The sequence below is a fragment of the Scyliorhinus canicula genome, chromosome 6, assembly GCF_902713615.1.
Source record: "Scyliorhinus canicula chromosome 6, sScyCan1.1, whole genome shotgun sequence".
NCBI classification, from domain to species: Eukaryota; Metazoa; Chordata; class Chondrichthyes; order Carcharhiniformes; family Scyliorhinidae; genus Scyliorhinus; species Scyliorhinus canicula.
The window spans coordinates 6,334,443-6,349,629 of NC_052151.1; the positions used below are offsets into that span (position 1 = coordinate 6,334,443).

General features: G+C 49.1%; 1 protein-coding gene across 3 annotated transcripts in view; it reads right to left on the reverse strand.

The window, feature by feature from the left end:
* Window positions 1–3,375: 3,375 nt before the first annotated feature.
* LOC119966971 (serine/threonine-protein phosphatase 2A 56 kDa regulatory subunit delta isoform) overlaps window positions 3,376–15,187 on the reverse strand; it is a 233,781-nt gene continuing 221,969 nt past the window's right edge. For 2 of the 3 annotated variants that reach the window (XM_038798936.1, XM_038798937.1), the window contains exon 16: window positions 3,376–13,521. In XM_038798936.1, coding sequence (XP_038654864.1) covers window positions 13,384–13,521 — 138 coding nt within the window. In that variant the 3' untranslated portion in view covers window positions 3,376–13,383. The remainder of the gene's footprint in view (window positions 13,522–15,187) is intronic. The other variant, XR_005460886.1, reaches the window with a different exon arrangement.

Genomic DNA, 15,187 nt, shown 5'->3' on the forward strand with positions numbered 1-15,187 from the left:
GCTTGGTGGGATGAAAGTGGCCGTGTAGTGAGGCTGGCTGGTGTGTAGACCGGAGCATAGTAACACCTGAAATTGGAAATATGAGACACATCACAGGATAGCTGGTATGGGAAAATTATATGTCACACTGATGATAAAGGGGAGGCCCTGTTCTGAGGTAGGGACAAAGGTTTTACTCTTATCTGTCCGGGACGTATTTTACTTGTAAAGCTCATTTGGCTGGACAGTTGGTTCGTGACGCGGAGTGATGCCAACAACGTAGATTAATTTCTTGGACTGGCTGTGGTGATTCATAAAGGCCATCTCACCCATTCTCCTTGTCTGTGGTATGGTGACCCTCGGGTTAAATCATTACCAGTCAGCGCACACTCAAAGGGGAGCACAGTAAGAAGGCATCTCCACATCAAAGGGGAGAGCAGCCTATGCTCCTCTGGGACTGTGGCGGCATTTACTCTGTATCAAAGCCAGTGCTGTACCTATCCTGCGAATATTTGCAGCCGACACTGTTATGTGTTTCATTGTTAGCATTCCTCGCTGTTGAGCTTAATGAAACATGTTTGCCACGATGGGCAGTAAATGCTGCCAGCAGCTCCCTGCCTGTGTCTAGGTCAATCTTCAAACCCGACTGCTGCTGAGATGTTGTTTCTGGTCTGACTGAGAAGTTTGGGCCCCGATGATAAAGGTTCAGAATCAAAAGAACATTTTTTTTGTGTCCCTGCTCCATACTTAACTGTAATTCTGAATGTTTGTAATGCCAGCCCATTTAACAAGCTGTGATTTCTTGGTGTTTGTGCCAAACTTTGCCTGTCTGTATTTATCTGCTCTGTAAATCCAAAAACATTAAAACCATATTCAGAAGGCCTTCACTTGGTGAGCTACCATCACCATACATGTGGTGATGCCCAGTTTTCTGTTTGTCTGACAATGTAAACAGCTATGGTATCTGCCTCCAAGCTGTATCTCCTTTAACACAGTGTAGGTTAGATAAACATGGTTTGTATTCTCAAGTATGCAACTAGTGAGTACAGGAACGTCAGTTTATTCTCCCATGAACTCAAAGATCTAGAGGCTGATTTTGACAGCCACTTTGCTAGCAAGAATTTGTTTAAAATTTCCAGTTAAGGGTCAATTTTAGCGTGGCCAATTTATCTTGGGTTGTGGGGGTGAGACCCATATAGACACGGTGAGAATGCGCAAACTCCAGTGACCTGGGCCCTCGGTGCTGAGGTAGCAGTCCACTGTGCCGCCTGCTTGCAAGTAAGATGGACTGGGGATGATTTTCATTTTGGCTGGCAGCAGAGAGTGCAAACCCTCAAACCTGAAGCATACTTTCTCTCCTACCATAACTGTTCTTGTGTTTGATTCACTCCTTTCCTTTCTAAGAGGGAGGGTGAGAGCAGTGTTAAGGCTAATCCTGGGTATCTGGCTGTTTGCAGTATCTTCTTTAACACACTGTAGCATGACTGCATTCAGGGAAAAAAATTGTTTTGAGACCCATTTTATTTGTTCTGTACATACATGAACATCTGTACAAAATGACAGTTCAATACTATGTAATACTCTACCTAAAATAAAGTACAACATATGTACAAATATTAACTGTAAGCAGCTTAGTGTCAGTCAGAAAATTGAGACATTTTACTTTTGGGAATCCCTTCTCCCTCTTTCTCCTCCCCCCCCCCCCCCCCCCCCCCCCCCCCCTTTCATCATGTACCAATTGCAGTAGGGTTGAGGAAGCTAGCAGAGTCCAATGCCACAGCAGCTCCCTGGGAGACCCTCAGTTACTCATTCATATAATGAACCCTTGCCTCTAGTTTTGAGGATGCTTAATTCCATAAATGAAAAAAAATTCCATATACAAAACTCCATGATCAGGTGTTGATGATTCATTGCACAGAATTGACCCCTTTCAGTGAGTTGAAGATTTGTGGTACAGAAGTCCATTGTTAACTCTTCAATGTTCTAGCTTGAGCAAGTAGTTTAAAATGGTGCCTATGTGCTGCAAAATGGAAACTGCTACATTTCCATCTACTTCACCATTCAGGCAATGATTAAAGGCTTCCTTCAGAAGTGAAATCATGTCCCAGTCCAGAGAAATTGCCCTCTTTCTACTCTCACCAACTCAATTTAATATTGCTGACAGCAGTCAATGCTGGGTGCAGCTGTGCACTTTTCACAACAGTTGAAAGTGATATCTTTGCTCAGGGAAAGCAGTTAAAAAAAGCTAACCACTTCTGTGGAACAGAATGAATGAGCTTGTCCTGAAATCAGTTCATAAGTGTTTTAAAATTGACTTTGATTCCTTCCAGAAGTGCTCCATGAATATTCAACAAAATATTTAAACTGCCAAAATATCAGCGTCTCTGCTGCTAGAGGGGCTATCACTCTTGGGAATGCTACAAAACAGGGTGTGGTTCAGTGTCAACAGTTTTAGTTAGCAATGGAACTACTGGTCCACAGATGTCTTGAATGGCAGTTTATCAAGATATTGCTTGGGTTGCTTGTCTTTTTGCGTTTCTCTTTACAGTGATGCATACTGCTCTAGAACAGAAAGCAGGCTGGTAGCTTATAGGCTCTCACCAACACTGGGTCTAGAAATGGCTTTTGGAATACCAGGATGGTGTGTGGGGGGTTAAACTCTCTCATCAAAGGACCAGAGAAGCAGCCTTACTCTGCCCACAAACATTCTAAGTTCTCAAGGTAATTTACCTGATGCTATTAGCTACATTGCTCGACAGGATGGTGGCCATTTCATTGCTAATTAATTGGTCAATCCCACTTTAGTTCAAGGGGCAGATGGTTCTTAATAGGTTAGACATTCTACAAAAACATTCTACTGGGCAGACAAAAAAGATATTTGAAACAATTCCTAGGAGGTGCTTGAACAAACCAAGATTACAGAAAGCAGTTTGGAAAATTAAAATCTTGCAAATTACCAAGAGGTAGGGGTGATCAACATTTGGAATAAAATCTTGATGGAGGCAAAAATAATTACATAAAATCAGGTATCATTGCAGATGGGCAATAAATGCTGGTGTAGCCGTCAATGTCCGCATCCTGTGAATTTATAAAAACATTGATGTTGCAATGGAGTTAGGATGAGGAATAATTGGTCCTAACATACAAGAAGACTTTTGTGCCCTCAACATATTGAATGAATTATTCCAACCCTTGCCTGCACTAAATGTGAGCGAAAACTAAGTAGGGACAAAGTTACCTAAAGGCCTGAATCCAGCAGGTATTATGGTCTAGTACACCCTTAGCTGCCAAATCTTATCAACAGCAATACCATGGTGCAATTGGATCCAAGATGACCCAAACTAAGACTGGAATGATTAAGAAGCTGCTGGAATGAGAAAAAAAGCTGCATTGTCACAGGCTTTACACTTGTATTTGGTGGTAGGATGGGAGGAGACTGAGGCAAGAAGGGGTTTTCTTTTCCAACCCTCAGTGATACAACAGTATACAGTACATGAATATGTGCAACATTGAATACAAGCTCCCTGAACAAGCCTGAATCTTAAAATTGTTTTAAAATTACAGTCCGAGTAAGGATTCACTGACATTGTGTATGCTCCAAGAGATATCAAATTATAACATATTGCTTCGTTTCCATTGTACTTAAAACAAGGTAAGCATAAAATTACATTGAGGTGGAGAGACTGGCAAACTCTAACACTCACTATCCATGACTGGACACAGAGGCTGACAAACCGTTCTTTTCAGAAACTTTAATTTGTAGTTAAATGGGAAGAGGCTGGAATATTTACTTCACTGTCAAATGGATACAGATTTGAAAACCAGTGCCAGAAACCTGTTGTTTGTGCCACAGAGTGCTAAATTCAGGGAGTTTGGGGAGGGCAGGTTCATTGTTCTTTCAGACTGCACTTCCACAGAGAGCCCTGCTGTCACCTCACTGGGGGATTTTCAAAACATCTATATGATTAAAGAAATCTGTATTGTGGTGGCTTCTCAGCCATTCTGGGCTGAGGACCACAGCTGCTGCCCCAATCACTTCTTTAGATTTGTTTTTCTAAAGCAGTTGCCACATGCTTACTTGCCTCCAGGGGTGTAAGTACTAGAGTATAATGTATGCCTTGAGGACACTTCAAGAACACCCCGTAAACCTCTTTGAAAAAGTGCAACATCCCCGACACTTCTCACCTTGCCCCGTTCAGCTTTCCTAGCAGAATTTCCTGTTCATTTTACATCCCAATTACATCTCCAATGGCTTTGTTCAATGTGAACCACTTCACAGCTCCTGGCTAAGTCTTCAAAAAGATTCTACAATTTTAAGATTCCTAGAAGGCAAGCTACATTCTCATTGGACTATTCTGGAGGAACAGTTCAGCATTTTGCATCAGTACAGATTTACCAGGGTCAGTAGAGCGAGTCTTTGGATCTTGTTGCAGGTTTATCTAGGACCAGGGTTCAATAATGGGATTTCAGCCATGTCAATGCTTTGGAATTGATGCACATTCCAAAAACCAGGATCACAGAATCCCTACAGTGCAGAAGGCCATTCAGTCCACCGAGTCTGCACTGATCCTCCGAAAGAGTGCCCCAGCCGATCCATGCAACCCAGTAACACCTAACCTTTTGGACACCAAGGAGCAACTTTAGCATGGCCAATCCACCTAACCTGCTCATCTTTGGTCTGTGGGAGGAAACCGGAGCACCCTGAGGAAACACAAGCAGACACAGGGAGAACGTGGAAACTTCACACAGTCACCCAAGGTTGAAATTGAACTTGGGTCCCTGGCACTGAGGCAGCAGTGCTAATCACTGTGGCCAACTTCCAAGAAAATAGGTTGGTGCCTAGCAATGTGCTCTACTTGTTGGAGCTGGTAATCTGGAGCAGGGTGTGTGATGCCCACAACCAAATACCTGCCTGTCTAGATTACTGAACAAGAAATAGCTACCTGCTGAGGTAGCAAACTGTTGTCGAGCCCGATGCTGCAGCAAGAAATCTCTACATTCACCAGAGGAAGACACTGGGGAGCAAAAGGCATTTATCAGTGAAAATGAACTTCCGATTCCTGTATGTTGGTTATGCCAAGTATCAACAATGAATGAATGGCAGTCAGAGGCAGGGAGCAAGCTAGGCGTGGGAGGAAACAGGGCTACTCCGCCCCTAATAAGAGGGGATATAATTGGAATCCGTGACTGAAAATTACAAACTGTATGAGTATTTAAGAAAAGGTTTGTCAGATTGATTCCAGACACCATCAGGACACTTCAAGTACATGCATCTTTAGTGATGAGCCATTCCCCTTTGAAATAACAAGAAAAATGGCCTAATTTCCAAACCCGTCTTCTGCACGAGCAGCATAAACCTCAAATAACTGCACTGGATTGCTGAATAATTACCCAGAAAGGAAAGGCTGGTGCAACTAATATGGAAATACGGGATACAACAATTATCTGACGGCAGACTGGAGACAGCAGTGAAGTTTCACCATCAGAACGCAGGATGGACTCTACACCCAGGCCAGTAAAGCTGCACCACAAGGCAGTAAGAGGACTTCTACCCCAGGTTCCCTCAGGTCAGTGGTTGCTCTTGGTACCTTTCTTATGCACTAACTAGGGCTACAACCTCAAACTATTGTTGGTGCCACATTTACACAGTAATGGTCCAATGTATTACAAATGGAGCAATGGATCAGGTTCTTTCACCTAGACTGTGAAAGCTGGGTCACCCCCATCTCCTCATGATCCTGGTGAAGAGGAGGCTGGAGCATTCTAGAAACACTATTGTTCCCTTTACCTTGAATATCCATCTTATAATGGGATGCTCAATCTGCACACAATACTCCAGCTGTGACCGAACCAACCTCCTGCATGAATTCATATCACTTCCTTTTACAGTCATATCTAAAACCCAGAATTACATTTGTCCTTTTGCCCATATCTAAATATTACTTTCTCTCTGCATCCCTTATTCTAAGTTTACCACCCTAAATAATCTCATCATTTAGGCTGGATTTTTTAATCAGTCTTTTACCCGAATTTAAACTTTACGTTTTTTTGCATGTCACCTGCCTGCCCACTTTGCTAGCTTCGTTCTGCCTGTATTGTTGTCACCTGCCTGCCCACTTTGCTAGCTTCGTTCTGCCTGTATTCTTGTCACCTGCCTGCCCACTTTGCAAGCTTCGTTCTGCCTGTATTCTTGTCACCTGCCTGCCCACTTTGCTAGCCTGTTTCTGCCTGTATTCTTGTCACCTGCCTGCCCACTTTGCAAGCTTCGTTCTGCCTGTATTCTTGTCACCTGCCTGCCCACTTTGCTAGTCTGTTTCTGCCTGTATTCTTGTCACCGGCCTGCCCACTTTGCAAGCTTCGTTCTGCCTGTATTCTTGTCACCTGCCTGCCCACTTTGCAAGCCTGTTTCTGCCTGTATTCTTGTCACCTGCCTGCCCACTTTGCAAGCCTGTTTCTGCCTGTATTCTTGTCACCTGCCTGCCCACTTTGCAAGCCTGTTTCTGCCCATATTCTTGTCACCTGCCTGCCCACTTTGCAAGCCTGTTTCTGCCTGTATTCTTGTCACCTGCCTGCCCACTTTGCTAGCCTGTTTCTGCCTGTATTCTTGTCACCTGCCTGCCCACTTTGCTAGCTTCGTTCTGCCTGTATTCTTGTCACCTGCCTGCCCACTTTGCTAGCCTGTTTCTGCCTGTATTCTTGTCACCTGCCTGCCCACTTTGCAAGCCTGTTTCTGCCTGTATTCTTGTCACCTGCCTGCCCACTTTGCAAGCTTCGTTCTGCCTGTATTCTTGTCGCCTGCCTGCCCACTTTGCTAGCCTGTTTCTGCCTGTATTCTTGTCGCCTGCCTGCCCACTTTGCTAGCCTGTTTCTGCCTGTATTCTTGTCACCTGCCTGCCCAGTTTGCAAGCTTCGTTCTGCCTGTATTGTTGTCACCTGCCTGCCCACTTTGCTAGCCTGTTTCTGCCTGTATTCTTGTCACCTGCCTGCCCACTTTGCTAGCCTATTTCTGCCTGTATTCTTGTCGCCTGCCTGCCCACTTTGCAAGCCTGTTTCTGCCTGTATTCTTGTCACCTGCCTGCCCACTTTGCTAGCCTGTTTCTGCCTGTATTCTTGTCACCTGCCTGCCCACTTTGCTAGCCTATTTCTGCCTGTATTCTTGTCGCCTGCCTGCCCACTTTGCTAGCCTGTTTCTGCCTGTATTCTTGTCACCTGCCTGCCCACTTTGCAAGCCTGTTTCTGCCTGTATTCTTGTCACCTGCCTGCCCACTTTGCTAGCCTGTTTCTGCCTGTATTCTTGTCACCTGCCTGCCCACTTTGCTAGCCTGTTTCTGCCTGTATTCTTGTCACCTGCCTGCTTACTTTGCTAGCCTGTTTCTGCCTGTATTCTTGTCACCTGCCTGCCCACTTTGCAAGCCTGTTTCTGCCTGTATTCTCGTCACCTGCCTGCCCACTTTGCTAGCCTATTTCTGCCTGTATTCTCGTCACCTGCCTGCCCACTTTGCTAGCCTATTTCTGCCTGTATTCTTGTCACCTGCCTGCCCACTTTGCTAGCCTATTTCTGCCTGTATTCTTTCCATAATTTACCTGGCCTCTAATTTGGCACCAGCAATCTTGAGAGATAATTCTTCCCATGCTCGTAGCCAAATCATTTTTGAACACATGGTAAACAGAGGCACCAGCACAGATCCAGAGGACAACCTACATCATTCCATTTCCCTTTTTTGATGGTTTTAGTCTCCTTCATGCATTTTCCCATTAACACTAGTGTCTTGTATTTATATCACTGCCTAATCCATTTCCTACTGATCAAATATTCCAATTCATTTCCTATTCCAAGCATGCAAATAAATAACATCATCTTCCTGCAGTGGTGTTGACCGAGTAATGTAGAGTCAGACACTAAGAAATGTCTTGTCCCTCTTAGTGTCATGGAATCTTCAACATGCATCTGAATAAGTTGATAGGACCTCATTTTATCAATTCTGAAAGACAGCAACACTGACAGTGCATTACTGCCCCAACACTAAGGTGCTAACGGATAACACACCCCCAATACCAATAATGGACCAGCAATGAAACCGGCCCTGAAACCACAACCGTCTGACTCTGACAAAGCATTAGCAATGAAATCAGGCTGTCACTAATGTTCAGTGATTGCGAGCAGTATAAATTCCTATATCCAACATACACAATGGATAATGCGATCAAAATGAAGAAAATCTGGTAAAGCAATGTGGTTTGTAGATGTGCTGTACTATTTAATAAACATCTTTATGGATGCTGAATACTGTATGGATGGCCTGACTGGGACAATTATTCACCCAAAGAATGGAGTCTATTTCCTTCCTGGTCTATAACTCTATCATACCTCGTGGTGCAGAGTCCTTAATTTAAAATACATACTGCCTGTGTTATAACAAAGCATGTATTAATTTTACTGGGCTTGAATGTTCTACTTGATGGGAAAACATCACCAGTTGTACGGTAGGCTTATTAGTTTTACAGAAAATTAATGAAAGAGTAAAGAGTATGACAGCTGATCTCAATGGCCAGGTCAGGGATGGGGAAGACAGCACTACTGCCTGCCATATTGACTGTCTGCTCTCACACCTCATGATTCTCAGAAAGCAAGTTAACAGACCCTGGTGCCAATGTGGGAGGGGAAAGTGTGTGGGCCTCGGACACGCTAATCCGAGAGATACCACCTCCACCGCAGCACAAACCCAAGACTCCCATTCAGTTTCTGCCAGTGAAATGCATTAATTCCATTTTCCAAAGAGAAAATGCTGGAAAATCTCAGCTTTGACATAGGATCATCTGGACTTGAAACGTTAGCTCTTTTCTCTCCCTACAAGTGCTGCCAGACCTGCTGAGATTTTCCAGCATTTTCTCTTTGGTTTCAGATTCCAGCATCCGCAGTAACTTGATTTTATTTTTTGCACACTTCATTTTATTGGCTCCACATGTATAAAACATCAGAGAGTTCTGGAAATCCCACTTCTACATACCAATGCAGAAATGGACGTTATTCCCATTATACGGAGAAGCTCAGGTCCTCCGACTGGCTGATGAGGACAATCCCTCACTCTGTGGCAGTCTGTGTATCTGGATTTTTACACCAATCCCCAGGGACTCTGCAACAATTGGATGTCTGCAGCCTCTGCTCCAGCCAGGCATCAATATGGTGTTACCAAATTAAACAGTCTTTGTCACTCCATTCAATACTTTGACATGATTCTATCAAGAGGAAAAATCGCATAATACCAAGTGTTTTATTTTCATTTGTGGGAAAGGAATGTGACAACTCGACATACTGGAAGAAGCTGGCAAGACTGCTCACACCAGCAATGTCCGAGTGTACAATCCTCATCTTAACGACTGCTTGTCAAAACACAAAATTAAAAAAACCCACAAATCCACTTTGTGTTAGTGTCGCCATAGGGATAGCTTGGCGCTTTGATAGTACAGCACTTCAATGCAAGGACTGGTGCTGGATTTCAAGGATGATCATTGTCACACACTGAAGTATTTCAATGTTATATTCATATATCTGTCACTCATTGAATGTTACATAGCTGTTGATTGCACAAATAGGGTAAAAAAATAAACATCATGGTAAGACACAAATTACAGGGCAACAGATTGAACTGTATGCCAGAGTGTCACCCGAACAATGGAACTTCACCCTGTTCAGTCAGACAAGGTGCATTGACAGGTATGCTTTTGAGATATCAATTCCCTCTGCGGTGAATCTACGGTTGGGTAGAAACAACTGGCTTTTCCTGGGTTAGGAATGGGTACATCAACCATACTCCTGTTTGCTATCCCAAAAAGTGCTGCAATGGACAGGGGCAGATTGCAATGCATTCGATGGTCGAACAGCCTAACTGCACTAAATGGTTGCTTTAACACTTGGCTGGAGGATAGCAGGCACCTAGAGAATCATACCACAGCAGTAGTCAAAACCCTTTAGGAGAGGAAGGGAAACCTGAGAGAAGCACAACAGAAATTCCCAGTGCACTGGAGGGACTCAATGCCAGCTCTGCAAATCTACATTTCAGTCTTAACACAGCTGGACACAGGGACAGTGTGGGTCCCCCCAGGCTGGACACAGGGACAGTGCAGGTCCCCCCAGGCTGGACACAGGGACAGTGCGGGTCCCCCCAGGCTGGACACAGTCACAGGAACAGTGCGGGTCCCCCCAGGCTGGACACAGGGACAGTGCAGGATACTCCAGGCTGGACACAGGGACAGTGCAGGGCACTCCAGGCTGGACACAGGGACAGTGCAGGTCCCCCCAGGCTGGACACAGGGACAGTGCAGGGCACTCCAGGCTGGACACTGGGACAGTGCAGGGCACTCCAGGCTGGACACTGGGACAGTGTGGGTCCCCCCAGGCTGGACACAGGGACAGTGTGGGTCCCCCCAGGCTGGACACAGGGACAGTGCAGGGCACTCCAGGCTGGACACTGGGACAGTGCAGGGCACTCCAGGCTGGACACTGGGACAGTGCAGGTCCCCCCAGGCTGGACACAGGGACAGTGCAGGGCACTCCAGGCTGGACACTGGGACAGTGCAGGGCACTCCAGGCTGGACACTGGGACAGTGCAGGGCACTCCAGGCTGGACACTGGGACAGTGCAGGTCCCCCCAGGCTGGACACAGGGACAGTACGGGTCCCCCCAGGCTGGACACAGGGACAGTGTGGGTCCCCCCAGGCTGGACACAGTCACAGGGACAGTGGGGGTCCCCCCAGGCTGGACACAGGGACAGAGCAGGGCACTCCAGGCTGGACACAGGGACAGTGCGGGTCCCCCCAGGCTGGACACAGGGACAGAGCAGGGCACTCCAGGCTGGACACAGGGACAGTGTGGGTCCCCCCAGGCTGGACACAGGGACAGTGTGGGTCCCCCCAGGCTGGACACAGGGACAGAGCAGGGCACTCCAGGCTGGACACAGGGACAGTGTGGGTCCCCCCAGGCTGGACACAGGGACAGTGTGGGTCCCCCCCAGGCTGGACACAGGGACAGAGCAGGGCACTCCAGGCTGGACACAGGGACAGTGCGGGTCCCCCCAGGCTGGACACAGGGACAGTGCGGGTCCCCCCAGGCTGGACACAGGGACAGTGCGGGTCCCCCCAGGCTGGACACAGGGACAGTGCGGGTCCCCCCAGGCTGGACACAGGGACAGGGACAGTGCGGGTCCCCCCAGGCTGGACACAGGGACAGTGCGGGTCCCCCCCAGGCTGGACACAGTCACAGGGACAGTGTGGGTCCCCCCAGGCTGGACACAGGGACAGTGCGGGTCCCCCCAGGCTGGACACAGGGACAGTGCAGGGCACTCCAGGCTGGACACAGGGACAGTGCAGGTCACCCCAGGCTCGACACAGTCACAGGGACAGTGCAGGGCACCCCTGGCTGGACACAGTCACAGGGACAGTGCGGGTCCCCCCAGGCTGGACACAGTCACAGTGCAGGGCACTCCAGGCTGGACACAGTCACAGAGCAGGGCACTCCAGGCTGGACACAGTCACAGAGCAGGGCACTCCAGGCTGGACACAGTCACAAGGACAGTGCAGGGCACCCCAGTCTGGACACAGTCACAGTGCAGGGCACCCCAGGCTGGACACAGTCACAAGGACAGTGCAGGGCACCCCAGGCTGGACACAGTCACAAGGACAGTGCAGGGCACCCCAGGCTGGACACAGTCACAGGGACAGTGCGGGTCCCCCCAGGCTGGACACAGTCACAGGGACAGTGTGGGTCCCCCCAGGCTGGACACAGGGACAGTGCAGGTCCCCCCAGGCTGGACACAGGGACAGTGCGGGTCCCCCCAGGCTGGACACAGTCACAGGGACAGTGTGGGTCCCCCCAGGCTGGACACAGGGACAGTGCAGGTCCCCCCAGGCTGGACACAGGGACAGTGCGGGTCCCCCCAGGCTGGACACAGGGACAGTGCGGGTCCCCCCAGGCTGGACACAGGGACAGTGCGGGTCCCCCCAGGCTGGACACAGGGACAGTGTGGGTCCCCCCCAGGCTGGACACAGGGACAGTGCGGGTCCCCCCAGGCTGGACACAGGGACAGTGCGGGTCCCCCCAGGCTGGACACAGGGACAGTGCGGGTCCCCCCAGGCTGGACACAGGAACAGAGCAGGGCCCCCCCAGGCTGGACACAGGGACAGTGCAGGTCCCCCCAGGCTGCACACAGGAACAGTGCGGGTCCCCCCAGGCTGGACACAGGGACAGTGCGGGTCACCCCAGGCTGGACACAGGGACAGTGCGGGTCCCCCCAGGCTGGACACAGGGACAGTGCGGGTCCCCCCAGGCTGGACACAGGGACAGTGCAGGTCACCCCAGGCTGGACACAGGGACAGTGCAGGTCACCCCAGGCTGGACACAGTCACAGGGACAGTGTAGGTCCCCCAGGCTGGACACAGGGACAGGGACAGTGTGGGTCCCCCCAGGCTGGACACAGGGACAGAGCAGGGCACTCCAGGCTGGACACAGTCACAGGGACAGTGCAGGGCACTCCAGGCTGGACACAGACACAGAGCAGGACACTCCAGGCTGGACACAGTCACAGGGACAGTGCAGGGCACCCCAGGCTGGACACAGTCACAGGGACAGTGTGGGTCCCCCCCAGGCTGGACACAGTCACAGTGCAGGGCACTCCAGGCTGGACACAGTCACAGAGCAGGGCACTCCAGGCTGGACACAGTCACAGTGCAGGGCACTCCAGGCTGGACACAGTCACAGGGACAGTGCAGGGCACTCCAGGCTGGACACAGTCACAGGGACAGTGCAGGGCACTCCTGGCTGGACACAGTCACAGGGACAGTGCAGGGCACTCCTGGCTGGACACAGTCACAGGGACAGTGTGGGTCCCCCCCAGGCTGGACACAGTCACAGTGCAGGGCACTCCAGGCTGGACACAGTCACAGTGCAGGGCACTCCAGGCTGGACACAGTCACAGGGACAGTGCAGGGCACTCCAGGCTGGACACAGTCACAGGGACAGTGCAGGGCACTCCAGGCTGGACAAAGTCACAGGGACAGTGCAGGGCACCCCCAGGCTGGACACAGTCACAGGGACAGTGCAGAGCACTCCAGGCTGGACACAGTCACAGGGACATCTCTATGGGTACTTGCAGCTATTTTCTTTCCTCCTCTCTCTGGATGTGTTCGGCTTCCTATCTTCCATTTGTGTGAAATACAAACCAATCCAAGAAACAGACAGAAAAGGAGGGGGTGGAGAGGTAGGGGAGCAACAACAGCAATGGAGGGAAACTCAAAATAAGCAGATGACAAAAGAATGAATGCAGCTTTACATAAACACTGATCAACAGTTCATTCTCTGCTTTACACTGACAGAGGGCGCCTCATCCAGCATCCTGACTTCGGATCCCGTCAGAGAGCCTCTTGGTTCGAGCTAAGGTACTCCTCTGGCCGCTTGTGTGCCTCCAGGGCCTTTATAGTGTACACATCTTGAGGCAGGTCCGACTTTCGACGCAGTAAAGTCTTCTCTTTCTTTATTTCCTTCTTCACCTGGAGGAACAGGAGTTTACGTTAGTAGTCAAATGGACCCAAGCATCCCATCAATATTAAACAGGACCGGAGCTGCCCATCAATATTAAACAGGACCCGAGCTGCCCATCAATATTAAACAGGACCCGAGCTGCCCATCAATATTAAACAGGACCCGAGCTGTCCATCAATATTAAACAGGTCCCGAGCTGCCCATCAATATTAAACAGGTCCCGAGCTTCCCATCAATATTAAACAGGACCCGAGCTGTCCATCAATATTAAACAGGACCCGGGTTTCCCATCAATATTAAACAGGACCCGAGCTGTCCATCAATATTAAGCAGGACCCGAGCTGCCCATCAATATTAAACAGGACCCGAGCTGCCCATCAATATTAAACAGGACCCGAGCTGCCCATCAATATTAAACAGGACCCGAGCTGCCCATCAATATTAAACAGGACCCGAGCTGTCCATCAATATTAAACAGGTCCTGAGCTGTCCATCAATATTAAACAGGACCCGAGCTTCCCATCAATATTAAACAGGACCCGGGCTGGCCATCAATATTAAACAGGACCCGGGCTGGCCATCAATATTAAACAGGACCCGGGATGCCCATCAATATTAAACAGGACCCGAGCTGTCCATCAATATTAAACAGGTCCCGAGCTGCCCATCAATATTAAACAGGTCCCGAGCTTCCCATCAATATTAAACAGGACCCGAGCTGTCCATCAATATTAAACAGGACCCGGGTTTCCCATCAATATTAAACAGGACCCGAGCTGTCCATCAATATTAAGCAGGACCCGAGCTGCCCATCAATATTAAACAGGACCCGAGCTGCCCATCAATATTAAACAGGACCCGAGCTGCCCATCAATATTAAACAGGACCCGAGCTGCCCATCAATATTAAACAGGACCCGGGCTGCCCATCAATATTAAACAGGACCCGAGCTGTCCATCAATATTAAACAGGTCCCGAGCTGTCCATCAATATTAAACAGGTCCCGAGCTGTCCATCAATATTAAACAGGACCCGAGCTTCCCATCAATATTAAACAGGACCCGGGCTGGCCATCAATATTAAACAGGACCCGGGCTGGCCATCAATATTAAACAGGACCCGGGTTTCCCATCAATATTAAACAGGTCCTGAGCTGTCCATCAATATTAAACAGGACCCGAGCTGCCCATCAATATTAAACAGGTCCCGGGCTTCCCATCAATATTAAACAGGACCCGAGCTGCCCATCAATATAAAACAGGACCCGAGCCGGCCATCAATATTAAACAGGACCCGGGCTGTCCATCAATATTAAACAGGACCCGAGCCGGCCATCAATATTAAACAGGACCCGAGCCGTCCATCAATATTAAACAGGACCTGAGGTGTCCATCAATATTAAACAGGACCCGAGCTGTCCATCAATATTAAACAGGACCCGAGGTGTCCATCAATATTAAACAGGTCCCGAGCTGTCCATCAATATTAAACAGGATATTTAATATTTTGGGCCTCACGGTAGCATGGTGGTTAGCATCAATGCTTCACAGCTCCAGGGTCCCAGGTTCGATTCCCGGCTGGGCCACTGTCTGTGTGGAGTCTGCACGTCCTCCCCGTGTGTGCGTGGGTTTCCTCCGGGTGCTCCGGTTTCCTCCCACAGGCCAAAGATGTGCG